At 45.7% G+C, this 27,956-nt stretch overlaps 3 protein-coding genes and 2 long non-coding RNA genes across 5 annotated transcripts; 2 read left to right on the top strand and 3 right to left on the bottom strand.

Annotated features, from left to right (window-relative positions):
• Positions 1 to 435: 435 nt before the first annotated feature.
• On the top strand, positions 436 to 3,080 carry LOC144111150 (uncharacterized). The gene has a single exon (XM_077644309.1). It carries the CDS (start codon positions 2,119 to 2,121, stop codon positions 3,076 to 3,078), a length of 960 nt encoding a protein of 319 aa, XP_077500435.1. The 5' UTR covers positions 436 to 2,118; the 3' UTR covers positions 3,079 to 3,080.
• A 204-nt stretch (positions 3,081 to 3,284) lies between these two features.
• On the bottom strand, positions 3,285 to 6,877 carry LOC144111159 (uncharacterized). Its single transcript, XM_077644321.1, has 4 exons — positions 6,166 to 6,877; positions 5,558 to 5,984; positions 4,704 to 4,829; positions 3,285 to 3,529 (listed from the first exon to the last, which is right to left on the bottom strand). Exons 2-4 carry the CDS (start codon positions 5,819 to 5,821, stop codon positions 3,437 to 3,439), a joined length of 483 nt encoding a protein of 160 aa, XP_077500447.1. The 5' UTR covers positions 5,822 to 5,984; positions 6,166 to 6,877; the 3' UTR covers positions 3,285 to 3,436.
• Positions 6,878 to 10,146: 3,269 nt separating this feature from the next.
• Positions 10,147 to 12,405, top strand: LOC144131382 (uncharacterized). Its single transcript, XM_077664448.1, has 2 exons — positions 10,147 to 10,427; positions 11,210 to 12,405. The coding sequence occupies exons 1-2, from the start codon at positions 10,197 to 10,199 to the stop codon at positions 12,293 to 12,295; spliced, it is 1,317 nt and encodes a 438-aa protein (XP_077520574.1). The 5' UTR covers positions 10,147 to 10,196; the 3' UTR covers positions 12,296 to 12,405.
• A 5,539-nt stretch (positions 12,406 to 17,944) lies between these two features.
• LOC144111140 (uncharacterized) lies at positions 17,945 to 19,170 on the bottom strand. The gene is made up of 3 exons (XR_013309995.1): positions 19,060 to 19,170; positions 18,687 to 18,790; positions 17,945 to 18,148 (listed from the first exon to the last, which is right to left on the bottom strand). It is a non-coding gene; the product is annotated as an uncharacterized LOC144111140 (long non-coding RNA).
• Positions 19,171 to 20,096: 926 nt separating this feature from the next.
• Positions 20,097 to 22,093, bottom strand: LOC144111135 (uncharacterized). The gene is made up of 3 exons (XR_013309993.1): positions 21,968 to 22,093; positions 21,763 to 21,816; positions 20,097 to 20,165 (listed from the first exon to the last, which is right to left on the bottom strand). It is a non-coding gene; the product is annotated as an uncharacterized LOC144111135 (long non-coding RNA).
• Positions 22,094 to 27,956: the final 5,863 nt, after the last annotated feature.

The raw sequence follows: 27,956 nt of genomic DNA, 5'->3' as shown, positions 1-27,956 counted from the left end.
CACTCTGAGAGGCGACCACACATTCGGCTGGTCGAAACCGGCCGCTATGACTACATTCGGCTGGTTCTTTGCGCGCCTCCAGTTCAGAGCGCTCTGAGGCGCTCCGAGAAAAAAGTCGGAGTGGCTCCGAGATGAGTCCACGTGACAGAGCCACTTCCGCCATTTCGCGGAAGCGGTGCGAGGCCTCGGCGTCCCCTGCGCGTAGGCAGAAGCAAGTGTAGGCTTTTGACGCAGTAGTAGCGTCCTTGCTGTGTTGTTTTGCGGGTGCCGCGCTGTGCGAGGCAAAATGTCCAAGAGAGGCCGGATAACTACACTAGGAGCGCGGTCTGCGTTGCTGCCGCATGACAACAGCGATTCCAGCAGCAGCTCAGACGAGGACGACAGTGCTATCCACCACAAGGAGATGTTCGAAAAATGAGCGTCCCAGCCTATATCTGTTACATAATGCAATTGTTGCATAATTCCCTTGTCGTGCGTCGCGAAAGTTATCTCACGATGGTAGTTTACACCGTCCCGGAATTCGTTCAATGCGCGCGTAATGGCAAAGCCGGCCAGAAAAAGCGAGACTATACACGTACTCTATATAGGCACTTGTTCGCTGCTGCGTTCGGCGACTTCTGGAAGCACCCAGGCCAACGCCAACACACTTACAGACCATGTGATTTTTTTTGCGTCTGTTGGCACAGTTGCATCGACGCTAGCGTTAACGACAGCACAGAAACGAAACTATGCCGCGGCAGATGGCACAAACAGCTCTGTACAAAATGCGCTTGCGTGGGTTCGCTCCGACAATTTTGTTTCTGCCATCCGTTTTATTCTTGTCGCCTGCACCTTAAAATACACAATTTCTAGATTCTAATATAGCGATGATTGTATGGGATTAATGCGGCCACCGCGATAGCAGCGAAGAAGCGCACGCGTACCGCAGGTATGCTCCCTCTTCATTGCTAAATCCCTTCCACAGACAGCTGCTCAGGCTAACCTAGACTCATCGCAGTGCGTTTCTGAAGAACGGTATTTGCTTATATCAGCTTTGTCCCCCTTTCCCTTATATATCATGTTCATTCTACTTGATCGCCATGCATTGGGGACTTTGCCATCCACTACCATTTTTTTCACTACCTCTATTAATGTTTGCTTGGATTTTGGTCAAAGCTTCTTTATTAATATAATTGGAATACCATCTGGTCCTGTTGACGTGTCACTAGCAACCTTCTTCTCTTGTCATAACGCGAGCGCATGGTTGCGCTCTCTGGAGGGCCACCTCGTCCGACACGGCTGCGCATCGAAGCGAAGTGGCAGATGAGGAGAAGCGCCACGCGCAGGTCCAACTTCTCTAGCGCCACTCGGCTGAGTGGCCGTGTCGGACGCAGTGGCCCTCCAGAGAGTGCAGCCACGCACTCGCATGTTCAGGGTGGACGACCCTGTACTTATGGGACCGCTGTTCGCTTCGACCGACGAATGCCTCGGGGACTGCGGAACCACCGTGCCTGATCACGTTGTAAAGAATTCACATTACTAACTTGCCTATACTCTGCGCAAATCAGGATGAAAGCTCGGAACTTATGAGCGCACATATACCCACTCGACCAACCCATAAATTACGTGAAATGAAAGCATATTTTCATACGGGCAATTAATCACGACAAGATTTTCTTGAGAAAGCTTCGAAAAAGACTTTCATTTTTCTGGAGCACCTTCGAAGGCACAAGCACTACACAAGTGCGAGCACACAAACCACGCAAGCACATAACCGTCCTTTCACAACCAATGTGCCACACCACACGTCCAGAGCAGCCAGAAGCCGACCAAACAAGCAAGCGATGCAAAACGCCCGCGCCTGCACAACAGCGATGCATAAATCACAAATGACGCCAAGCCAATCTATAATCCATAGGTGAAAATAACGCTTTCGTTATTACGACCAGGTCGGAATAATGATTTGGCTTGGCTTTCCGTTATTTTCACCTGGTCGAAATAACGCCAGCTGGCCTGCATTGTCCAGCGAGCCGAAGCCATAATCAAAATCAAATGTCCCGATTTGTTGACGGCGCCTCGTAGCGGCTTTGTCAGCTTTTTTTTGGTTTTTCGACTTCTTTCGTCGTGTTGCCGGCGACAATGCCGAAACGCAAGTGCAAATTCACGGAACAGATGGGAAAAGAGTACTCGTTCATCAAGAAAACTAAGTCAGAGGCGGATGTGCGCTGTGATGCATGTGGGGCAGACTTTTCAGTCGCTCACGGTGGACGTTCGGATATAGTAAAACACATCAGCTCTGTCAAGCACAAGCAGAGTGTGTCGGCTGCTGCTAGATCCAATGCAGTAACCCAGTTCTTCAGACAGGAACGTGCCGGGGAAAAGGAACTCCAACTTGCTGCATCAAAGGGTGTATTCGCCTTCCACACGATCGCTCACAACCATAGCTTCCGATCAATGGACTGCACTTCAAAGCTTCTGCAGAAATTGTTCAACAAAAAATCCTCCTGCGCTCGCACAAAGGCAGAAGCGATTGCTTTGAACGTGCTTGCTCCGTCTGCAGAGGAAGAATTGAAGACTGACCTGCAGGAGGCTAAATTTATCTCAGTGTTCTGTGATCCTTCCAACCACAAGGATTTGAAAGTGCTCCCGATAATGGTGCGCTATTTCACCGCTGCTGCAGGAGTGCAAACGAAGCTCCTTGAGATTAACACCTTGCCAGGCAAGACTTCAGCTATGGTGAGCCAATATATAATGGACGCACTCGAAGCCAACCAAGTTACATCAAAGCTGGTTGCTTTCAGTGCCGACAACGCAAATTGCAACTTTGGTGGTGCTGCGCGAAACGGGAAGAACAATGTGTTCTCGAGATCGCAAGATTCTATGGATCACAAGATCGTTGGAATTGGCTGCGCTGCGCACATAGCGCACAACACCGTTCAGACTGCTGCCGATTGCCTGCCATTAGATATTGAGGCCGTGATTGTGAAAATCTACTCATACTTTTACATTTACACGGTCATAATGGAGTCTTTCAAAAAGTTTTGTGATTTTGCATCAGCGGAGTACCAGCGGCTTCTGGGCTATAGCAAGACCAGGTAGTTGGCATTGATGCCAGCTGTTGAGAGGGTCCTAAAGCTCTAACCAGCTTTAAAGGCATGTTTTTGTCAATAGACAAGTGTCTGTCTCTCATCAAGTCGTTTTTCGAAGACCCATGTGGAGAGCTCTGTCTCTATTTTCTGCATAGCCAAGCTGCTATGTTTGAAGCTACTGTACTCCAAATTGAAAGAGACACGAAGACAGCTGTGGAAGTCTACAGCGCCTTAAGCTAGCTGCAGACTGAAGTGTGAGAAAGATTTGAGCAATCATTTCTACCATCAAGTGTGCGCTCAAGGGCAACAGAGCTCGAAGAACAGGGACAAGTTCAAAGAGAACAGGTTGTGAATACTGTGGTGAAGTTTTATGCAACTTGCGTGTCATACCTCGACCAATGGTGCCAGCAGTTTGATGAAGTACGAAGCCTTCTATGGGTCTCGCTTGGGTCATCCCCATGCTGCAATGACATGCAGAAAACTGTAGAACTCATAACTTCAGGGTTCAATCATGTCATAGTTGATCAGAATGCCATGTTTGATGAAATCAATAATGTCTCACATTATGTGACCGCTGAAAAAATTTAGGAATGGAAGGCGCAGAAAATATCTGTTGGGGAACGCTTGATGGAGATTCTCGGGCACTTCGAGAAGAATGATGTGCCTTGTGAGAACTTGATGACCATGCTGGAATATTGCATGTGCCTGCCAGGTACAAATGCACCCGTAGAGAGGGCGTTTTCTCTCATGAGCAAGATATGGACAGCAGAGAAGACACAGCTTAAAGTGGCGACATTAAAAGCCATGCTTGCGCTGAAGGTAAATGCATGCATGACGTGCGAGGAATACTTTTCAAATCTTTGCAGAAAGGAACATTTGCTAAAGAAAATACATTCTAGCCAGAAGTATTAAAGAAGGAGACACTTTTCGCACAGGTTGATTTAGAAAAACGACAATGGCTTTTGCGTGTTCGAAATAAAAAATAAAAATGTATGATTGAATGGTCTCTTTGTACCCACCCCCCCCCCCGTCCCACTTTGGGTTCCATAGAATATGGTCACATTAGTGAAAGATGAATTGTCATACAGCATTAGCAATGTTAATATACCACGCAAATAAAGGCACCGAAATTCTGGTGCGTATCGTAACTTCATCTTAGTACAGACTTGAGTCAAATCCATCCACAAAGTGTGCCTTTTGACATATGATTCCCACCTGAAAAAAAAAGGATGTAACCTAAACCAGCAATGCACATTGAACTCCCTGTACAACAAAGCGGTCTTTTCTCTGGCATGGTAACATTAAATACATGGGGAGACAACCAGCTAACTACCGATATGTAGATTTGCTAGAAAAAAAAAACAAGGATTTATGGACGAGCGGTGGGAGTTGCTTGGCTAGTTGGTTCACGCTTCATGACAAAGAACAACAGCACAAGGCAAAAATGTAGATGTGGAGGCCAGTGCCCATGTTTGTGGGAGTGGTTTACACAACTGCTTGAGTCTGTTCTTTATTATCTATTGTTGGCCACCATTTTATAATGAGTATAAGTTCCGCACTGAGAAATGAGCAGCAATAGAATTCTGAAGCGATCTGAACGACAGATAACACGCAATGTTATAAATCACAAATTACCTCTAAACTTTCCTTGACTCGCCCATCATCGTTGATGGGAAGGCAGCCAAGGAAGTGTGGAGCTGCCAGTAGAAGATACATGGGACACCAGGTGACCCAGTTGAAGTGCCTGTCCGTCTCAGCTGCCTGGACAAATAAAAATGATGAGAGCTATTAAATGTGTTGCTAAAAAAAACATTTGAGGGTTGTGATCACAGCATTTCTCTCAGTGGATTAAGCTTCACTGTACACATTCTCAATGCAAGACTAAAATTTCATAGATAAGTGTCTAATGCATATGCACAGGTACTGGTGAAATTAATGCATGCAATTTACATTTGCAATGTGACTAAACTACATCCTGCTAGTTGCTGCTTTGCAACTGAAGCCACGACTGTGCATTACGGTTCAACTATTGTCATTCTAGCAATATCTTACTAGGTTAATTTCTAGATTTATTTATTGCATATATCTTTCCCAGGCTGCACTGTGTATGCTATTTCACAAATGCTGCTAGTACACAGTGAAGCCTGGTAAAGAAATATGAAATAAATCTAGAAATTCAATTAACTATATTGTTGCTCTAGCAGGCGGCCAGAAATAGCGACGCGTACAGCAATGCTGTCAGCGCTGCAGCTCGCAATTTGCAAATAACAACGACCAACAACACGTGCGTAACGAGGAGGATGAAGTTTACATGCAGCGCCGTGCACGCGTGCACGAGCGAAGATTCGAAGTGCTGCGTATGCTGCTACTGCCTGAGGACATTACTCTCGAGTCTCAACAAGAAATACCGGTAAGTACGACCTTTACCGAACGATTCTCGTGCTATTGGGTTCTTGGCACTGTTTTCATAGTGCAGCTGAACTGCTTACATCAGCCTCGCATGTGCGACAGTAGCATGTGTTGTCGCTGGAGCAATGCGTCGATTCTCTTCGCCGTCGTCGCATAGGTCGGGGGTGTCGCAGACGATCTTGAGAATGCACTGTTGAGGTAGTAAGGTTTTCCATTTTCAGCTTCACTTGTTTGTTGTTGCATGGGCCTTCTCCCGGCGGCAGCCCGGCGTTCAGTTCCGCTACAATCGCAGCACATAGGCGAGCGTCGCGCGTGTTACCGTATAAGATCCGTATCAGATGCATATAAGAGCCGAGGTTGTTGAACCAAGCCAGATGACACAACTATGGGAGGACGAGTCCTTCGACGTTGCTGCTGCTGCTGCCATGGGCGCTGCCATCTTGGCGGTTAAGGTAGCAAACAGAGGCTGCGGAGGTCGGCAAGCTCGGTTTGGTATGGCAGAGTGAACTAGAAGATACAGTGAACGAGAAGATAGGCGTAGTGGTTAGTGAACTCGCTTCACACGCAGAACACTAGGGTTCGATTCCTCCAGAAAGAACGATTTGTTTTTCATTTATTTTATTTTAAATCGCAGTTTGTTTTAGTGCAAACAAGCCGTGGTAGCAAGAAAAGAAAAAGTAAACCGCACCGAAACTGAAGTTTGTGAAGCGTCGCCTTGCTGCTGCTGTGAAAATAAATGGCCCCAGAATCTCCGTACCACCTGCAGCGCCAACATTGAATGCGCGTTTAGAGCACACCCGACGTTACTCTCCAAGCTTCGATCTGTGCTTTTAGCAGATGGGTAAGACAAACACTCCTTTTCAAACAGTGCCCAGGGAATCGTTTCGTTCAGCTTGGCGTCTGCGAGCTGCACAGAATGCGCCACGCAGAGGTACGCTGTCAATGACGGCCAGCTGTGGGGCGCGAGTTGATGCATGACTGAAAAAACCTCGGCGCAATGAAGACAATAGAAGGAAGAAAGACAACACATGCGCACACTACCAACTGTTTATTGGAACAAAATGGGCACATTTATAACCCTCATTCACTGTTCTATATCGCTCACACCCAAGTAACAAGTAATATGCAAATTACAAGTTTAAAAACAAAACGCAGAAGGCTTATCTACAATTCGCTTAAACCTCTAGCTTATGTAAAGATTGCACAATTTAAGCACTAGGTTATAATAGAAAGATAACCAAACAAAATCTTAGCAATAGCAGTGTCACTCAATCGTAGCAAAAGCAGTGTCATGCATTCGACGCCAAAACTGAAAAATTCGTTCAAGGGGAATCAAATCCTGGTCTTCCGCGTGTGTAGCGAGTTAACTAACCACCACGCCACGCAGCGCGCGGGTTCTGCCGCCCTTAAAAAGGCACCTAAGGAAGGATAACGTTCGCAGCGATCCTAGCGGAAATTACCCTCTTTTTGCCTCAATTTTGATACACAGGCGGCATAGGCGTTTGATACACTCTTTTAGTTCACTCTAGTTTGGGTAACTGTGGTTAGGTGGCGTAACTGCAGTTTCGTCTGCCGTAGGAGCACGGTTATACAGTATTGTGCGTTTTTATCGCTGACACATTCAAAAATTTCCCCGCCTCAACCGCTGGCTCATTTGCGGTGAAACTGCGCACAGAGCTTGCGTATTATGGTAACTTTTGTATCGTAGCAAGTTTGACAATGGCACTTACTTAGTTCAGGCGCACATGATGCGAAAACGTAAGCGTCTACGAGAGATCGGCGAGCCAAAACCCGCAGACGACGCTTTTTCGCTGAGAACCGGCAGTGGCGCCATCTGTATTCGGCAGCGGAAAGCGTCACGACTAGGCCGCCGAGGCGAGCGTTGCAAGGAGCGCGGGCCCTTTGAATATGCCGTTCGGCATTTGCTTCATCTTAAGTATTTTCAAATTATAGCACTGAAAAACAAACCAATTCTAGGCGTATCTCATCATTTGCCCTATTAAAACGATATACACACATTAGGCCGGAAGAACGGCTCTTTTTCTCGCAGGACGCCCCGCCGACCTCCTCTAAGTCAGCGCAACCGGTCCTTTGACTGGTCCCCTGTTTTTGGGCGCAATAAAAGAGTTTACCTACCTACCTCCGTCGTCAAAAGGGAATGGTGTGAGCTGTTGAAAGAAAGAATACTAATTTATTGGCAGTACACGCCGTACGCTCGTGTGTACATTCCGTCCATGTGTCCGTATCTTTCTGAACTGTTTTAAGAATGATCTGCCACCGACTCACCCTTGCCGCTGCATTGGTTGGAAAGCTGGCAAGTAAAAGACGTTCAGGCTGCAAAGCAATCAATCCTCAAAGTGGCCTCCTGCAGCGTCTATGCATCGCTGCAACCTGTGAGCGTATTCGCTGAACACTGCAGCTCTCATGTCGTCGCTTATCGTGTCGAATTCTTTTTTTATATGCTCATGAAGACGCTCAACACTGTGAAGGCTTCCAGCCCTGTAGACGCGCGATTTTATGTATCCCCACACGAAAAAATCGCACGGCGTCAAGTCTGGCGATCGCGGTGGCCAAGACATATTGGGCGACCCACGCCCCATCCACCGGCCCGGAAATTCTTCATTGAGCCATTGTCTAACTTTGCTTGCGTAGTGAGCAGGGGCGCCATCTTGCTGGAAGATGCATAGCCGCTGCTGCATCTGGTACTCCACCAGCTCCGGCAGAAATCGTTCCTTCAACAGGCGCAGATAAGAGTCAGCAGTCACACTGTCCTCAAAGAAGAACGGGCCGACCACTCCCTCTCGCCAAATTGCGCACCAGACAACAGTCCGTGGCGAGTTCACGGCCCTGGTGTGAGTGAAATGCGGGTTGTTTTTCGACCAGAAACGTGTGCACTGCCGGTTTACTTGGCCGTCCAGGTGAAAAACAGCCTCGTCACTGAACATCAAAAAATCGAGGCGTCCAGGATCTGCTGCCAGTCTCTGCTGCTCTGAGCGACAGAATGAGACCCGCTGGGCTTTGTCTGCTGGGCTTAAGTGCTGGTGTACACGCACCCTGTACGGACGCCATCCTTTAATCTGAAGTGCTCGGCTCACCGTCGATGGGGCTACGCCGAAAAGAAGCCCAGCACGGGTGCATCTCATACGAGGGTTGGTTTCAAAGACCCCCTCAACCGAATCACCGATTCCACGGCGTCCCTTTCCTTTATCTTTTCTTGCTTGCCTATTCACGGATCCAGTGTCTTCAAACTTATGGCGCCATTCCGAAACGGCTGTGTGAGACGGTGGCCGCCGACGAAACCGCACCATAAATTGTTTGCGGACGTAGTGCATTGAGTTTCTCTCAATTAGCCATACCACTGCCGCAGCTTTCTCTTTCGCACTGTAAGTTGGCATACCGAAGCTCATCACACAACACAGTGCAACGAAGACGTCTAAACAGCAGGGAAGAATAAAAAGTTCGCACCACACAACGAAATTAAACGAGAACAGCAGTTCAGGACTTCGTGGTGTCACCCTCCGATGCTTTCAGAGAGTCCCGAAACCAGACGAAATGAGCTGAATTGGATAAGCCACTCGGCAGAAGAAGAGATCAAACAATATTCTTATTAAGGTAAAGCCTCTTTAAATCAGTAATTTTGATATTTTTCCGCTCAATTAGCCGAAAATGTTGTAAGCGCTTCAGTTGAAGCAGACGCAAATGCCGAACGGCATATTCAAAGGGCCCGCACTCCTTGCAACGCTCGCCTCGGCGGCCTAGTCGTGACGCTTTCCGCTGCCGAAAACAGATGGCGCCACTGCCGGTTCTCAGCGAAAAAGCGTCGTCTGCGGGTTTTGGCTCGCCGATCTCTCGTAGACGCTTACGTTTTCGCATCATGTGCGCCTGAACTAAGTAAGTACCATTGTCAAACTTGCTACGATACAAAAGTTACCATAATGCGCAAGCTCTGTGTGCAGTTTCACCGCAAACGAGCCAGCGGTTGAGGCGGGGAAATTTTTTAGTGTCAGCGATAAAAACGCACAATACTGTAGTTACGGGGACCCGTTGTTTTTAAGGTCGCCCGTGTAAATGCGGTATTAGAAACATAAGCAATCACGTGACAAAGACATTTCGTTTGATTCGGTCACGGCAGACACATTTAAAACACGCGCGGCGCAACCGTTAGTGCGGTCTTGCGGTGCGGGATTCAAAATTTGTGTACATGTGGTAGTACGCTGTTGACTACGGCCGCTACCCATCATATCTGCCATACGTTGAATGTGGCAGCGGCGCCTTGTCTTTTGTGCGAAAGCTTTTGATTAGCGGTGAGTGCTGCAGCTAGTCGTGTACTGGATGCTCAAGCGTTTCCTTTCATTTCGGTGCTTAAGTCTAAACCATGGTTTTCTGAGATTCGCTTTTGCATGTATCATATTTGTCTTTTTTTCTCTCACTTAATTAAGTCGTGTACCACCTTCTGCTACCGGTTCTAACACTGCTCAATCGGGCCTCCCGTATTTTGTTTCGACAGAATTAAGGAACATGGCTGGGAAGCTGCTAACCTTCTCACCGCCTTCGAAGGTGCCTTCGAAGGTAGTCGAAGGCAGAGCTGTGGATGCCGAGGTGCCCATTCTGCTGCTGCAGCCATTCAGCAAGTCACCGCAGGTCACTTTCGAACTGATTCCGGTTGGCCAAGAGGCAGTTCGCCAGCTAAAAGTCTCGAACCCCTCCAACACCGACCACATGGTGACACTCAGCGATACGCTGCGGTCAAAGGGATTCAGAGCAGACCCAGAAGTGTTCAAGCTTCTGCCTGGACAGAGCCAGCTCGTGTCATTCTTCTGGAAGCCTAATGGCAACGAGACATCAAGCAGGCTGGCTGTCCCGATTTCTACCGACAAAGGCTACAAGGGCCGATTCGTCTTGCTGGGAACAGTCCGCGAGGAGCCGAAGCCATTGAAACCACCGCGTAAGGTACGACTGGCCCTTACTCAATTCCTGAGGGCGCCTACTTTATGAGCACGTAGCTGCGTAGCTGCTTCAGTCTCTATCTGCTGATCATACCTGAACTTGCTTCCAGACTGATGCATTGAAATCCATTTTGTGTCTTTATCTGTTTTAGCTAGTATGGCCTATGTTCTGGCGACATTCTGCTTCCAACTCTGGCGTCATCGATCTTATACTTAATTTCGCTACTCGGAGCTTAATCACTGAAAGTAAATTTCTTCCTGTCGGGTGAAGAATAAGTGAGGAAAACGCACAAGCAAAAAGCACAGACAGAAATGGTAACATCCTGAGTTACTGCCATACTGAAACGGGTTTTGTACAAAAAAAAAATGTTCTTTCAGCCTGCATGTTCACTTGAAAGTGACCCTTCTAGGCAGGATGCTCATCCAGAACTATTTTTCTGTTGGTATCCTTCTAGGTACATTAACAAATCCAAACCCAAGAAGCTTATGCTGGCCCACAATGTTGCATTTGCACTGAAATGGGCTGCTTCCAAATACACGGCCTTCAGAGAGATAGTCACCCAAATTTAGAAGAGATTCCTTGTGTCCCATCTCCCCATGCACCTTGCTTATCTCTGCTTAGCCCCCGTCCTTCCAGACCTTCCTTTTCCTGCTGAAAGAGCTATTTTGTCTGCATTTCAACTTGGTGCGTGACATAATTATGTCTGCAGTATTATAGCTGGATTTGCAGTAAAAGGCCTTGTTCAGACTTGACTACTCATGCACGTATTGCTTTTTAATGTGCAGAATCTGGTCAAGTCAAGCATCCTCACCAGTTCACAGAAGCCAAACCTGAGCTCAAGAGCTACAACCTCTGTGCAAACACCAAAGAAGGTTAACTCAACTCCTGCACGTGCGTGCAAAAAAGCGGTGCCTCCCATCAGAGCGACCATCCCAAAGGAGTTCAAATCCTCTGCAAACAAGAATGCTGGTCGTGAGAACCTGACCTCAAAAGTTTCTGCATCTGCACAAGTGTCCAAGAAGGCAGCCACAGCCATGTTAGAGCCATGCAAAAAAACAGTGCCTCCAGTCAGAGTCACTGTACCTAAATGTTTCGCATCTCGTCCAAACAAGAATGCCACTTCCAACCGTCCTGCAAGCAGCTCATTACCTGCATCCATCACCTGTGATCCTCTCATTGGTGGCGACGCTCAATCCCTGCTAGGTGGAGGAACCATTTCAGTGGTGCCGGCGTCCAATAAATCTGGAGGCCTCTATCCTCTGAAAACAGCAACATGCACGGAGGAGATCCGCAGAGAAATGTTTGCCTGTGGTGCTCCTGCTTTGGAAGCCACAGCAAACGTCACGGTGGAGGATAGTGAGGATAGCTTCAAGACTGCTAATGCTACATTTGAAAACAGCCTAGAAATGTCCAAAAATGCTTTTAATGACAGCCTGGAACCAGGTAAATTGGCAGATTCAACTGCTGTGGATGCAGCAGCAACAGTCAACAATAGCGAAGAACACTCAGACTTTGGCAATGGCAATAATGACACCTTTGTACTTGACCTCAGTGCTGAGATGTTATATCAGCAGATAATTGAAAAGCAGTCCTGTGCCAGTTCACAGAAAGAAGAACCCATCACCACATCTGCGGAGCAAGCCAAACCGCTTCTGTGCACCCCACAAGAGGCTGACATTGAAGGGTCACTATGGCCTCCACAGCTCCAGGCCATTTCAAATGAACAGCGTTCTTCATCACCGAAGTGCCCGGCCAAGGCTAGCAAGGAGGACAGTTTGCCCGACATCGAGAACCTGCTCACTGAACTGGAGCTAGTTGCAGGCCGTGATCCAAGATGCAGTGTAGATGACTCGCTGCTAGAAATGCTGTAGGTGTTTGCAGCTGGTTCTCACACGCAGCTGGTTCTCACATAAGAAGGATGTCACCTGCCGCACAGGTAGATGTTTTCTTGTCGAATCCCGACGAAGAAGCACGTCCACTCCTTCCGAAACGCATCTGCTCCGTTCACTGTCTGGTGCCTTCCTCGCGACCTGATGGACCACGGCAAGCAACTCCGGTGCCGTCTTCCGAGGTTCTACGGCGAACTTGGGGCCCAATGCCAGGACATTCTTCACGTGCTCAGGTAGATGGACATCTCCAATAGTAGTGACGTCCCTTCGAACCGTGCGACCTGTATGTGCGACCTGTATGACCTGTATGTGTTGCTACGCACCACCAAACCAGAACGTCAAGCCGACAGGGATTTCCAGGCATACCTTCGCATCGCCTCACAAACGACAGAGTTCATGTGCGAGGCTTCTCCAGGGCTGTGTTCCAAAGATACTGCAACGCTTGCTGCCACATGAACTCTGTCGTTTGTGAGGCGATGCGAAGGTATGCCTGGAAATCCCTGTCGGCTTGACGTTCTGGTTTGGTGGTGCGTAGCAACACATACAGGTCATACAGGTCGCACATACAGGTCGCACGGTTCGAAGGGACGTCACTACTATTGGAGATGTCCATCTACCTGAGCACGTGAAGAATGTCCTGGCATTGGGCCCCAAGTTCGCCGTAGAACCTCGGAAGACGGCACCGGAGTTGCTTGCCATGGTCCATCAGGTCGCGAGGAAGGCACCAGACAGTGAACGGAGCAGATGCGTTTCGGAAGGAGTGGACGTGCTTCTTCGTCGGGATTCGACAAGAAAACATCTACCTGTGCGGCAGGTGACATCCTTCTTATGTGAGAACCAGCTGCAAACACCTACAGTGACCTAAGTTACATCAACAAACAATCTATTAAAAATTGCTATATTAATACTTTTTTGCTTGCTTGTTTTCTTTTTCATTCTAACTTAATTCTACTTTTCTGTTTTTTTTTACAGGGGGCACAAAGAAGCCTCTCAGAAAAGTGTGAGAGGCAGGGCTATATTTGTCCACTTGCAGACTAAAAGCATTTTTCTTTTCAGTGGCCATAGATAGATTAGATAGATAGACAGAGGCAGACAGACAGACATACAGACAGGTAGGTATGCATGTATGCATGCATGGTAGGTAGGTACACTGCTTTTGCTACGATTGAGTGACACTGCTATTGCTAAGATTTTGTTTGGCTTATCTTTCTATTATAACCTAGTGCTTTGTGCAATCTTTACATAAGCTAGAGGTTTAAGCGAATTGTAGATAAGCCTTCTGCATTTTGTTTTTAATCTTGTAATTTGCATATTACTTGTTACGGGGGTGTGAGCGAACGGTGAATGAGGGTTATAAATGTGCCCATTTTGTTCCAATAAACAGTTGGTAGTGTGCGCATGTGTTGTCTTTTTCTTCCTTCGGTTGTCTTCATTGCGCCGAGGTTTTTTCAGTCATGCAGTCACTCGCGCCCCACAGCTGGCCGTCATTAAGTGACAGCGTACCTTTGCATGGCGCACTCTGTGCAGCTCGCAGACGTCTAGCTGAACGAAACAATTCCCAGCACTGTTTGAAAAGGAGTGTTTGTCTTACCCATCTGCTAGAAATGATTGAGAATTACGGCAGCACTGAACTCTTTGAAGACCATGTTCGTGTCGAAGACTTCTTCCCTTCTGACGTTAGCAGCATTAACCAGGCAGGGAATTCCACCCATATGTTTTAGCAGTGGAGGTCAGCAAAGAGTAGTGGTACCTATGCCTTTTAAAATTTTATGCATGACGCGATTGTGTGTTTCCCTTGCTAAACTTCGCCAAAGTGAAAACAATCAATGGACGATTAAAAGAGTTTAAAAGGTCACCTCTGTCATTGCTGACATTGCATGCACACCTCCATTGTGTGTAGCGTAATTCTCTTATGCATGCCCAGGCTAGTACATTATCGAGAGCAGGAACTTTTAAACTGCAGCTCCTATTTAGCCCTGTCGTTCTTGGTATGTGACGTCTGTACCACTTACCATGGCAGCACTTGAAATCATTCAAATGCAGATAATAATAACTAGCAGCATGCTAATCAACTTATAGATGCCTACAAGTGACCACTAAGCACCGATTTATTACTGTAAGGAACAAAATGTGCCGAAAAATTCATCATCGTCAGCCCAACAACGCTCACTGCAGGGCGAAGGCCCCTCCCATGTCTCTGCAATTAACCCTGTCCCTTGCCAGGTGCGGCCACCGTATCCCCACAAACTTCTTAATCTCATCCGCCCAGCTAACTTCCTGCTGCCACCAGCTACGCTTGCCTTGTCTTGGAATCCACTCCATTACCCTTATTGACCAGCGGTCATCTTGCCTTTGCATTACGTGCCCTGCCCAAGCCCATTTCTTTCTCTCGATTTCGGCTTGGATGTCATTACCCTCCATTTGTTCCCTCACTTTAATCACCGATTACATGTGACATCGCAATAGCATAGCCAGACGTTTCACTGAACCTTTGGAAACCATTTCATTTCAGCCGCCGCGGTGGCTGAGTGGTTACGGCGCTCGGCTGCTGGCCCTAAAGACGCGGGCTCGATCCCGGCCGTGGCGGTCGAATTTTGATGGATGCGAAATTCTAGAGGCCCGTGTACTGTGCGATGTCAGTGCACGTTAAAGAACCCCAGGTGGTTGAAATTTCCGGAGGCCTTGACTACGGTGTCCCTCATAGCCTGAGTCGCTTTGGGACGTTAAACCCCCATAAAAACCATAAACCCATTTCATTTCATAGATGCTTATACCTGTGTTGGCCAACGGTTCAACTCCCGATTGATAGCAGAATCAAGCTGGGACTAGCAGTTCTGTGCTAGAGCTCATGCAGATTTGAACACATAGTCCTGCACTTGTGTGAAATTTGGGGGCCCACAATCTTTGGATCAGAAATGCCTCATTGGGCAAGAGGGTATGCACACGCACGCACGCGCACACACACATGCACACACAAGGCAATTGGTTATATTGGTTGGGAAGTCTCGCTTGAAACTGTTTCCATTTACATTCAAATCAAACTTTATTTCACACCCGCGACAGGTGGAGCCAGGAGAATCCCCTAATGTGTGGTGATGGCAGACATCTGGATTCTTCTCCGACGCTTGTATGCCATCGCTTAAAAATTGTTGCTTGATGTTGCGCACAGCAGACAGGTTGCACAAAGGTATGCACACATCTCTTGGCAATGTTTGCTTGTCAGAAGCAATAACCTAGGCTGACAATAAAGGCCTTCTTAATTGAAACTGTAAATGTTGATATAGCCACCTGCCCTCACATTTGCTGAACTGATGCACTGTGTTAAAAGTAGATGTACTCACAGACAGCTACTTTTACAGCTCTAATAAAAGGGCACTGAACTGCTTCGAGAGTTTGACAAGATTCAAGCATTGGAACATGTGTGAAGCTTGTTAATAAGGAAGCAGTTTTTTTTTGTGGGAAAATTTTAACATGGGGAAGTAATCGCCGATTAAAGCCGCGACACTCCCAGTAAACCACTTGTGTTGACTAGACGTCAGATATACGTACTGCCCAGATGTTATGAACATTTATCAGATGACCGTATATATCTGGTTGACTAAGAATCAACATCCCCACAACTGCGAAATGCCTCTCCAGATCTGGTAACAGAGACATACTTTAGATGTTGCAGCTGGATGTTTGCAACATGATTTGGATCTTGTTCTGGCGCTCAGGTATGCTGATTGAACACAGAAGAGACGTTGCTTTTCAAAATTAAAAGTTTATGTGGAGGTCAACAAAGGAATAATAATTAGTCTTGTACTGTTGCCGAGTGCCTTCAAAATATACACAAGCTTGTTGCTGGCATTAAGAGTATGGAAGCATGCATTTTGAATTTTTATTAAGATACTGGAAGGAAAATGAATACAAATCGGCAGAAGCATCCTGCTATATCCAAAAATCTGAATAATGTAGGACATACACAGTGTTCGAAGTTAACTTTTCCAGATTTTTAAACACAAATAATTACAAGAAGGATGATTTTACAGATAGTGGTATATATTCCGTAAAAGTGGTTTGTTACAAAATTGTGAAGGATTAATTGTGGAAACTTTGTCTTTGATCTACAAACAGGATACAGTAAGCTGTTTCATCACAATATTTCGTAAATATAGGGGTGCAATCCCATAGCAAATGCTTAAATGTAGAGTAACGGGCACTTGACTACGATTGTGATATCACCATAAATACAGTCAACATTTTTTTAAGGTACAAAAAAGAATAAAAACTAGGGTATGACACCTTTCAACATGTCGTTAAACAGAAAACTCGACTAGAATCTGAAATTCAGACACCAGGGCAGCTGGTCAAGTGAACAGAATTTACAACACAGAAGAGGCCCTCGGAATGTGACGCTATAGGCTAATGGTAAATGAGCTAGTTCAAATCGCAGCTTCAAGAAGGATCCCATTTATACAGTGCGTTCTTTACAAGACACTATACATTGGAAATTAAGCACTGGACCATAAAGTACACGTATACCCATACTTGCCTCTCAGACAAAAAGAGTAAATGCACATAGTCACAATATAACAGAATTTTTCAGATGAGTGAACCCACTGAATAAGGAGTAAATGGCACATGATATGAGTACTAATGACATGCACAATGGTCTTAGATTGTAGACTCATAGCAAAACCAAGAATTCTTTGATAGCCAAAAGACAAAGCTGTTCAAAATAAAAAAGACTAGAACACAAAAGTATCATACATTTGGCACATGTGCACACAATGAACATAGTTCAAATCTGGCAGTTGGGCGACTAAATGGCAACTCCACGTAGGTTTGTGGTTATAAGGTGCTAATGATGAACATCCTGGTCGAAGCAGCCAGTCTCAAAGACGTCAAGGCTTTATGGCTGCACATTGAACAGAACTGTTTGCAGATTCTTGGCAAAATATAGCAACAGGAAACTTTAAAATCAAATAAAAAAAGGAAAGGCTACAAAGTACAGAACTACCAAGCTGCTAAAATACTTGGGAAGTTGGACATCAACTGATAACAATATGCGAGGGACCTTTGCAATGGCCACCTCACCACGTTTGTTTCAGATGAAAACAGCAGTTGCTCTAGCTTGTATAAAATATTTCCGCGCATGCGAGTGAGTTCACCAAATGTGGAGTTAAAAGCACTAATGTAACAAATGATAAACACACCAGTCCCAAAGCCAAACCAGCACAGCCTGTGTACTTTTAAAGGCAAGTGGAAGCTTGACTAGAGTAGAAAAGCAGGCCGCATTTCGAGAATATTATGATGAAAGTGAAAGCGGACACATAATAGGTTCAACAACTGGAGATGTCTAAACTGACTGCCTTTCTACAGCAGTCTCAAATGTAAAGAGTAAGGCCCTTGCCCATGCAATGAACATAGTTCACACCCTGCGTTGGGCCAACAAAATGTGTTACATGTTGTTTAATACAATGAAATGATGTGGCAAAATATGATGATTAAAAAAGTTAGTCTCAAAGTATGTCAAAGCAATATGGCTTGCACTGCTGAAAAGAAAGACTCCAAACTTTGAACTGTAATATTCTCTACAAGGTAGAAAAAAAACAATTATTACAAACATAAAATGACTACAGTAATAGAACTATCGGACATGTAGGCAAGTCAGTAACTTACTGTTGAAAAAGACTAGCCCTCAAAGTACATATGCTGCGATATTGTGTGTAGTGGTTGCCAAGGTAAACCTGTCACCTCAGGTGCAGGCAGTGGTTACTCATCACATTTGCAACGGCCATTATGGCCATGAAGAGAGGTTCTTGACACTTGCAGTCAGCCCACCGCATTATTCTAGGGAAGAGAAAAGACCACATTAGACCACATTATTGGTCAAATGTTCAGGGGAATCCCCCAAAGTGGAGTAGAATTTGTAATAAGGGATTAATTCCTCATTGGCATCCACCCAAGCAGCCGTACGGCTTCAAAGGAAAGTTATACAGCTTTCTCAAAGCTGTATAGCTTTCCTTTGTAGCCGTACAGCTGCGCTTGGGTGGATGCCAATGAGTCATTACTCCCTTATTACATAGACCACATAATTCTAGTGAAGAAGAGAAAAGGTTTGGGTGTGCTAGGCTAGTTGGTCATATGCTCTAATTTTCAGCAATCCATCGGTTACTTTGTACTGCTAACATTTTATAGCCATGAAAACACTGCTATGGTGTGCAAATCTTTTGCCAGGAAGCAGCCAAATCAGTTGATAACACTGCGTGTTTATTTTCAATACAAAAGTTACATTATTCAAAAATAAGATAAAGTAAGATAAAGATAACTCAAAAATCAATCCTTAATTGGCCTGTCCAGCTTTAGCAAGATAAAAAGGCTGCATTACCTTCCCAGTGGCACTGCAGTGCCGGGCAGGAGCGTGGCGCAGCCACTCATGGATAGCTGCTCCAACGACGTAGTCATTGGCGTCATGACCCCTCTTTATGGCACCTATTCAGAAAAATTTCACCCATGTAATTATTTCCTGCCTAGGTTTGCGGACCCCTCCTCCAACAGACAACTGAAGCTTCCATAAACAAACTATGATAATAAAGCATTTTAGCCAAATGCTTACGGCAAGGCTCCCCACTTACAGCGCAATATATGAAGCACAAGATAGAGGCCATAAGCAATCATCTAATATACAGCTGTACTATAACATGTCTTGAATGTAACAGCACTTGAAAAATCTTCACCCGTGCCAAAAATCCATGACTTACTTATTAGGCATGAGCAGAGCCGCAGGTCATTGAAAGCGTGTTTCCCTTTTTTGCCCAGCCACGAAAACTGGCATGCCAGGCTGTCCTCCAGAAGGTGCCGCCGGAGTCGTCTCGTTGATGAGGTTACATTCGCTCCACCTTTCCCCGAAAGTTCTTGAATCTAAAAAAAAATTAAATTGAACACAATCCTAACTGAAATTAAAGTTTCATATCCAAAACATTGCCAGCAGCTGCTTTTAGCGAGATAACATCATAGATGGCATAAAAAATGCAGTATAAGCGTTTTATAGTGTAGCCTTGACAAGCTCCATAATTGCATTCTACTTCTCTGAGTAAACAGGAATTCCACATCAAGTACCAAGTACCGTATTGCGCACAAATTCAAGTGAAAGTAGTAAAATATGCACCAACATACAGATTTCAGTTTAATAAAAATACTTACAAAATCTTCTCTCTTTGAACCATGCAGAGTCACATCAAATTCCTTCAGAGCCTCGTAATCTTTAAATGGAGTGGTGATCAACGGGTTTTGTTCACGGGAAACCACAACGTCCCTAGAAAGTCTGCCCGCCATTCCCACGATCACTTCACCTTGCTGCTGCTGCTGAATGATTCTCAGCAGGGAGAGTCTGCTCAGTACATGCTACTGGAACTCTAGAGGTGCATGCAGGCAAAATAATCCACAAAGAAAATCAGAATGATATGATAACAGAGAACTGTGAGCTGTGAAACTAATAGGTCTGAACCACACCAAACAGAGGAAGAAAACTGACAAAAGTGCATTAACAACTTAAACCAAGCAGGATGAAATTGGCGTGTTAAGCCAGGCAGTGTGAAACCGCAAATCAAAGCTACTGGTGGCATGCAAAAGCTTAAAGCACAGTGGCAGATGCAATAAATGTGCAAGTCTTGCTTGCTGTGTGAACAGGAACATATCATGCATGATAGTTGAAACCAGACCAGGCACATATAAAAACCGTACAGACCCAATGCGAGACATGCAGAAAAGTTTAAGTCAGTGCTTCGTCTTTAGTCACCTTCGGGCAACATCAGCTTTCTTCGCGACCAGTGCTCTACTGCACCCTGGCTTGCAGGCAAGGGAAGACCTGTAGGAATGAGTGCATGAGCATTAAAAGTAATAAAAAAATAGCTTGCGCAAACACTACACCCACGCACCGGTCAAATGGCACAAAGTAGCCAATAAGAAGGAAATCAAATATTTAGCTTGACATAAAGACAGCGACATCTGTCTAACAGGCAGCTGAAATGTAGCTGCTCTGTAAGTGGTGCAAAGGCAGCAAAGGATCTGTACTGTATTTTGTTCATTGGAATGGCAGAGCATTTGCAAATGGCCAGCAATAATTTACAACTGAAATTTCAATTTGTGCTGTTCTGTTTCAATTTCAACACCTAGTCTAACGTTCGACGGAATACCGTCTGGACAGGATGAACCATAATAACAGGGTGAAGTTTGGGTCACTGACCAAGTCACTGAACAAGGGTCCCGTACGGGACCCTTGTTCACAATAACTAATGACAGCTTGTTGGCCAAATTGATAGCGAATATTCACGTAGTCTAACGTTCGACGGAATACCGTCTGATCAGGATGAACCATAATAACAGGGTGAAGTTTGGGTCACTGACCAAGTCAAAAACAAACGAAAATGACGTTTCGGGTCTCGTACGGGACCCTTGTTCACAATAACTCAAAAACAAACGAAAATGACGTTTCGGGTCTCGTACGGGACCCTTGTTCACAATAACTCAAAAACAAACGAAAATGACGTTTCGGGTCCCGTACAAACGAAAATGACGTTTCGGGACCCGAAACGTCATTTTCGTTTGTACGGGACCCGAAACGTCGTACGGGACCCGAAACGTCATTTTCGTTTGTACGGGACCCGAAACGTCATTTTCGTTTGTTTTTGAGTTGGTCAGTGACCCAAACTTCACCCTGTTATTAAGTTTCAACACCTGCATAGTGATGTGACAAAAAAGACGTTCATATGAAGCACAAAAATTTCAGTAAAACACCTCCTTGGTACCTTCTCATTCGAACTCTTGAGGCTTCTTAGTGCAGGTCAGACTCCTTTAAAGTAATGAAGTAGCAATAGTACTGCACTTTTTGTATGTCTCATATGGCCTCAACATGTTTTATATGTCCCGTCAACTTTCTTTGGTTGTACTGGAAACCAAGCCATGCAAAAAAATTCAATTGTTCATTATAACTGGGCACAGGTCAATTTCACATGCCGTTCCATGTTTACTAATTTGTGCATTATTCCAAATACCATACTACTAATATTTGGCATTTCAACAACACACTACAGCTGTGTCAATTAACACAATATGGCCACCATACAAGCTACACTTCCCAGCAATTGCCTGTAGGCAACCAAGTTTCACATTATGAGTAAAGGTCAACCACAACCATTTAAATGCAGTGCTGGAACCAGCCGGAAAGCGTATATACTAAACAATCAAAAATTAGTTGCAGCACAACATGTTGTCTCAACTTGAGTTTTTAAAAATGAACCATTCCTTAGGTTCTACAAAAGACCTTCAGTCTCATAGCCACATTTTAAGTGGCCTGCTCGGTTTAGCTTAATGACTAGCTTCGGCAGTTATGCACCAAATATATTCAAAAGGGCCATGTCCAATGCCTCAAAATTTAGCAGCAACACACAAAAATTTACCACTACCTTGTTTTTGTGACAGCTGATTGTCCGTAATCAACTTGCTTGTAACCCCTAGCACTGCAATTCGAAAAACAAGCAAAGAACATTGAAAATAGCTCCCATTTTCCCTTCACTATTAAGACTACCACAGTAAAAAAAAACTATGTAGCATAATGCAAGCAATATGCACATACTTAAGCAACGGAATATCAGCTGAGTGAACACTTACTAGGATCGGTCTCCAAGAGCATCTTGGGATCTTCATCTGAAAGCTTCCCAAAAAAAGATTAGACTTTTGCTGCAAATGCCAAATTATGATTTATTAACTTCATCGGCAACTAGAGGAAGAACGTTATCATTTGCTGAAAATACAATGTATGCACATGAGAGCATTGTATAGTTGCCCTATGCAGCATACATACCTGTGCTGGACGATGGTCTGGGGAAACTGAACATGGGAATCAAACAACATAGAGGTAAATAATACCGAGCCAGCCCCAGTAATTACCTTTCGCTTCTCCATTCCTTCACTGTCGAGGTCCGAAGTATACCGTGCATGATCAAGCTTCCGCCTGGCATCTTCATAGCTGGCTGAAATATGAGTGATCATGTACAGCAGTTTAGTACCTTCTAGCTAGGCTATGCATTGTACACTTACTGTATGTTCCCTTGATTTTTACCGTGAAAGTCTTCCATTCTTTACTAGGCTCTTTTCCTTTTAGGACAAGCCCAGCCTCGTCACCTGGGCCTGGTGGCCACTAGAATTTCGCTCCAACAATCCAAGTTGATGGCGCAATGTTAATCATGGTTTCCTCCACAAATTCGACTATGCAAAACTCCATCTGCATGAGAGTTTCAGAATGGATAAACATCCAGCAGTAAATGTACGTCAAACGTTTGGAAAGGATCCAACATATTGGGAGAAATCTACGTATGGCAAAAATTGCATGAAAACTAGAAGATTGCAAATAACTGCCGTATTATAACAGTGCAGTAAGCAAACACGTATGAAGGAAAGGGGGAAACAAAAAAGCACTATAGGTGGATTCAATTCATGAATGCAGCCGTGAATACCTCTCAAAGGAGGCCGTCCAGCCAACGGTGTTGAGTGGATCTCATATGAAGGTTAATCACTTAACACGACATCGCAGGTGGCTGCCAGGTGCTTCTGTGAAAAAGGAGATGAACTGCGATGTCATGCCACTCGATCGATGCTATTATCTGGAGGGCCTCTTCAGAGGGGCATTTGACGCCATGTCCTTAAAGGGGCCCTGAAAGGAGCTCTAATAAAGCTGCAGTATCCCTGCGATGTTGAAGAATGCCTCTTCACGAATACTGTCCAGCAAGAAATTTTCTAATGCAATTTGTAGAAGCGGCGTTATCTGTAGTCAAAATTTGAATTTCAGCGTCTTCACGCTTTTCCCTCTCCTCTCGTCACTTTTTGCACGCAGGAAGGTCGGCGCTCCAACGCCGGCCCAACCTCCAGGGGTGAAGCTTCCCGACTTGCCAGAACTACGCAATTTATTTGCCGTGGCCACGGTAGCTGCCTGACGTCTGAAAGAATCCAACTAATAGCCAGCACTCGACATGTATACTTAGATGCGTGTGACGGAGGGGGGGGGTCAGAGCATGAAAAAGTCGCCAAAAAGGGCCCGCCAACTTTCGTGCGTGATTGTGGGTCCTCTGCTGCGTGCAGAAGTGTAATATTTGACCGAGGTTTTCATGACACCACAATGCAGTGATTGAGCGAGTTGATGTGCTTTCCTCGGAAGGTGTTTCAGAGCCCCTTTAAGTTGTATCGGACTATATAATCTGCACCTTTCCGTAAACTGTGCTTGCTTACCTCACGGCTACAGCGTGAACCAATATCAGCTCAGGCAGCCTTTTTCATTATTTAGCTGCAGTGCAACAGTGGCACGACTGCGTGCTTGCCATTGTAGGGCAGCACCACTGCTTTCTTCACATTTACAACAGGCCAGTACCTAACAGATGACAGTCTGTTGACAATACAAATTCAAAGTCTTGTAGAGTCAAAAGGATGCACATACAACGGCTCAACATCCAAGAACTGCCTGCCTAAAATGCATGGACAGCCATTTTCCATCCAGTGTGCGAAGGCACTAATCAGAACAGTGTCACTGCCAATTTGACAACAGTTGTTGCCTTCTTTAAGGCTCAGTGTAAAAGAATTAAACTTTGCTGCACTCTACTGCGGTCCAATACATCCAAACGGGCGGCCAGCTTTGTCATCACTACCTAGCAGATCACAGTTAGCCCTATGCTCTGCACCAGATGGCTTCATTGCACAAGCGCTTTTTTTCTTGCATCCTGTTATATATCAGGCTGAGAGGGCATCCTGGCTTGCGAAGCAACGCTTCAATTTTCTGCAAGTTATTCTCGAAAGGAAATGCTGAAAAAGATTCCAACGTACCGTATTGTTCAGCATCTGAAGCAAGGCGTAGAAGGCAGTGAACATTATACGACACATTTTGTTCGCCATAAAGCAAAGCAAAATCTTGCACAAAATTTTCCATCAGAACATGAGCATAACTTGCATGCTCCTGGCACAATGACGGCATGCAAAATATTGTGCTAGCTGCAATATTAGAAAATTTCTGTAAGCAGCCTCAGAGATATTGTCCTTCAAGATGACAGGGCCAGTGTTGTGAAGAAGGAGCCAGAACTCTGAGGCCTTCCACCTATCCTTTCCATCAAGTGCCCTTGGACGGTGCACAAACTCCTCTGGCACATGCTTTTCAAGAGACATACTCTGTTTCGATATATTTTCACGATCTTTTGGACCAATTCGAATGGACAGTGGACCTGAAAACCACAGGTTTACAAGTTTCCTTGTTACACCTAAGTACACTAGGTGCATTGGATCAAGAGGCACACACTTACACAGTCAATGGGTAGTTCGGTCAAAATGGAAACTCCGTAATAATGGTCCTCATCTGTCTGCAGGCGGAATGACTCATCTGTTCTCGGCACTCCTGCCGTCAGTGAAAAAAAACTTTGTCATCAAAGCCATCCTCTGCTGTGCACTTGGGGCACCCATAGTAACTGCTGCGCTCTTTCGTTTTGAAGATGAATGAGCGAGCTGGCACATCACAGATAATGTTTCCGACCTCAACCTTTACAGTGCCACTGGGAAGTGAAATGCCTTTTTCTAGAATTTCCTTGAGCTCATTCACAAAAGGCCTTAAAAAGCTGTCGACACAACCTGGTTTTGAGGGGCCCATAGATGCCCCAACAATAAACGGCTGTAGTTCAGCAACAGCCAAGTCTGAGGTATACACAAGGCCTTGTACTGGCCAATGTTGTTGCTTTGAGCTTTTAGACAAGGGAAGCCCATCTATGTTAAAGCTTAGCAAAACAACTAGTGCAGCACAGCCAGAGTTAAGCAGAGCATTCGTTAACCCCTTTTCTAGACCGTGATGGCAGTAAAATCCCGGAGCTAGAGGTACAACACTTGCTGCCATAGCTGACTTATGAGGGGTTTCCAGCAAACTTTGTGCATCCTTTGGAAGGTCACAAAAACAGTAATGCGACTTCAGAATACCCAATAACGATGTCAGGGAACGGTGCTTTATATTATGTTCTACAGCCCACCGAGCCAAACGGACAGAAAAACTTTCAGCGCTTGGATAGGCCGTCCCTTGATCGAACTGCTCTAGTGCTTCTGAACCAAACACGAGAGAAGACAAGTCGTCTGAAATCAGGTCAACGAATTCGCGTAGCACACTCTTCAATGCACCTACGGTTTTCCTCATCCGAGAAGTCCCAAAAGCTGTCAACATTACTGTCGCAAGAAACTGTTGCCTCAACTGTCCCATGGTCTGGAGCAATTGCCGTAGTCCCCGCGACATGCTTTTCCAGTATGGATTGTTCATGAGAAGTGTCTTGAACATTACTGTCATTTAGCGCACCTCGTGAATGCCCAGAATGTGAAGAGCAGTCACTGATAACGTTGTCTCGGGGAACTGACACTCCTAACTATTCGAGCATGCCTTCTACTTCAAGACGCGCTTTCTTCCGAGCATGATGCTCTGTCATTAGTTTTGGCATCTTTTCACACTCAAAACACTAATCCCTATTTTTTTTTTTCTGCGCACGTGCTCCTTATTGAACCGTGAGCAAGAATGAGCAAATAAATATGCGAAAAAGAATATCAGCGCTCAGGTGAACCAGTTATGCCCATACAGCACATAAAATTGCGTTACACTTCACTGGACATGAAGCATGAATGCATATAGTTGACAATACGCATACATACGAGGTAGAACGTTCTTGCGGGCTAGGTTGGTTCATTGCAGAAAAAAGGTTAGAACTGTGCGAATTAGACACGACAGGAGAACAGGAACAAACACGACAACCGAGGCGCAGATAATGTTTCTCAACCTTTAAGTGAAATGCCTTTTCTAGAATTTCCTTGAGCTCATTCACAAAAGGCCTTAAAAAGCTGTCGACCCAACGTGGTTTTGATGGGCCCATAAATGCCCCAATAAACGGCTGCCTGTGTTGTAGTGTTTGTTCCTGTTTTCCTGTCGTGTCTAATTCGGGCAGTTCTAACCTTTTTTCTGCATACATACGTTCCTTCTGACAGCGACGCTCCCGACATTATCACACAAAGGGTGCTGCATTGACTTTGCCAAGCCTACCAAAGTTCCTTGTTTCGGTGTGCTAGAGGAGACAGTGTAAAAAAAGAATATCAGCGCTCACGTTAAACAATTGTGTGAATGCAGCGCATAACATTACGTTAAACTTCACTGAACATCAAGCGTGAATCCAGAGTTCAAAACTGTATACATAAGTTCCTTCTATCGAGCTGCACCACGCCGCTTGTTGCAAAAAGCGCGCGCTATGAAAATTGCTGCGCTGACTCTGGCCCACGACCGGCTTTATTACTTGGCTTATTACCAAGTAATAAAGCCGGTCGTGCTCTGGCCCAAGCCCCGCAGCGCCCCCAGTCCCGCCAAAAACTTCGCGCGCTAGCTTTTCGCCTTGCATCTGAATCGCTCCAAACGTTAAACGGCTTACTAATAAATCAACGCAACAAAGAAAGCATTTATTTGTGGTAACACTTCAGTCTGTTATACTTATGCCCAGATTTCTGATGAGGATGAACAACGCCTCCTTTAAGTAAAGGAGGCACTGGGATGAATCATAAGTCACGTGACCAGCGGATCTGCGGTAGTAGCCATCGTCATTGTGCCTCGACAAGAATTACATAAAGGCGCTAGTTTTGAATCGCTAAATGTAGCTTGAACGTCCAGCTCCAGTTTCCAGCCAAGCCGCCAAATTACTAATGGTGTCTTCGACTGGTCGCTTTAGATCGCTCTAGAGCACTCTGAGAGGCGACCACACATTCGGCTGGTCGAAACCGGCCGCTATGACTACATTCGGCTGGTTCTTTGCGCGCCTCCAGTTCAGAGCGCTCTGAGGCGCTCCGAGAAAAAAGTCGGAGTGGCTCCGAGATGAGTCCACGTGACAGAGCCACTTCCGCCATTTCGCGGAAGCGGTGCGAGGCCTCGGCGTCCCCTGCGCGTAGGCAGAAGCAAGTGTAGGCTTTTGACGCAGTAGTAGCGTCCTTGCTGTGTTGTTTTGCGGGTGCCGCGCTGTGCGAGGCAAAATGTCCAAGAGAGGCCGGATAACTACACTAGGAGCGCGGTCTGCGTTGCTGCCGCATGACAACAGCGATTCCAGCAGCAGCTCAGACGAGGACGACAGTGCTATCCACCACAAGGAGATGTTCGAAAAATGAGCGTCCCAGCCTATATCTGTTACATAATGCAATTGTTGCATAATTCCCTTGTCGTGCGTCGCGAAAGTTATCTCACGATGGTAGTTTACACCGTCCCGGAATTCGTTCAATGCGCGCGTAATGGCAAAGCCGGCCAGAAAAAGCGAGACTATACACGTACTCTATATAGGCACTTGTTCGCTGCTGCGTTCGGCGACTTCTGGAAGCACCCAGGCCAACGCCAACACACTTACAGACCATGTGATTTTTTTTGCGTCTGTTGGCACAGTTGCATCGACGCTAGCGTTAACGACAGCACAGAAACGAAACTATGCCGCGGCAGATGGCACAAACAGCTCTGTACAAAATGCGCTTGCGTGGGTTCGCTCCGACAATTTTGTTTCTGCCATCCGTTTTATTCTTGTCGCCTGCACCTTAAAATACACAATTTCTAGATTCTAATATAGCGATGATT

The sequence above is a fragment of the Amblyomma americanum genome, chromosome 1, assembly GCF_052857255.1.
Source record: "Amblyomma americanum isolate KBUSLIRL-KWMA chromosome 1, ASM5285725v1, whole genome shotgun sequence".
NCBI lineage: Eukaryota > Metazoa > Arthropoda > Arachnida > Ixodida > Ixodidae > Amblyomma > Amblyomma americanum.
The sequence above is the reverse complement of the archived record's forward strand: the minus strand, read 5'-3'. Positions and strand labels throughout refer to the sequence as shown.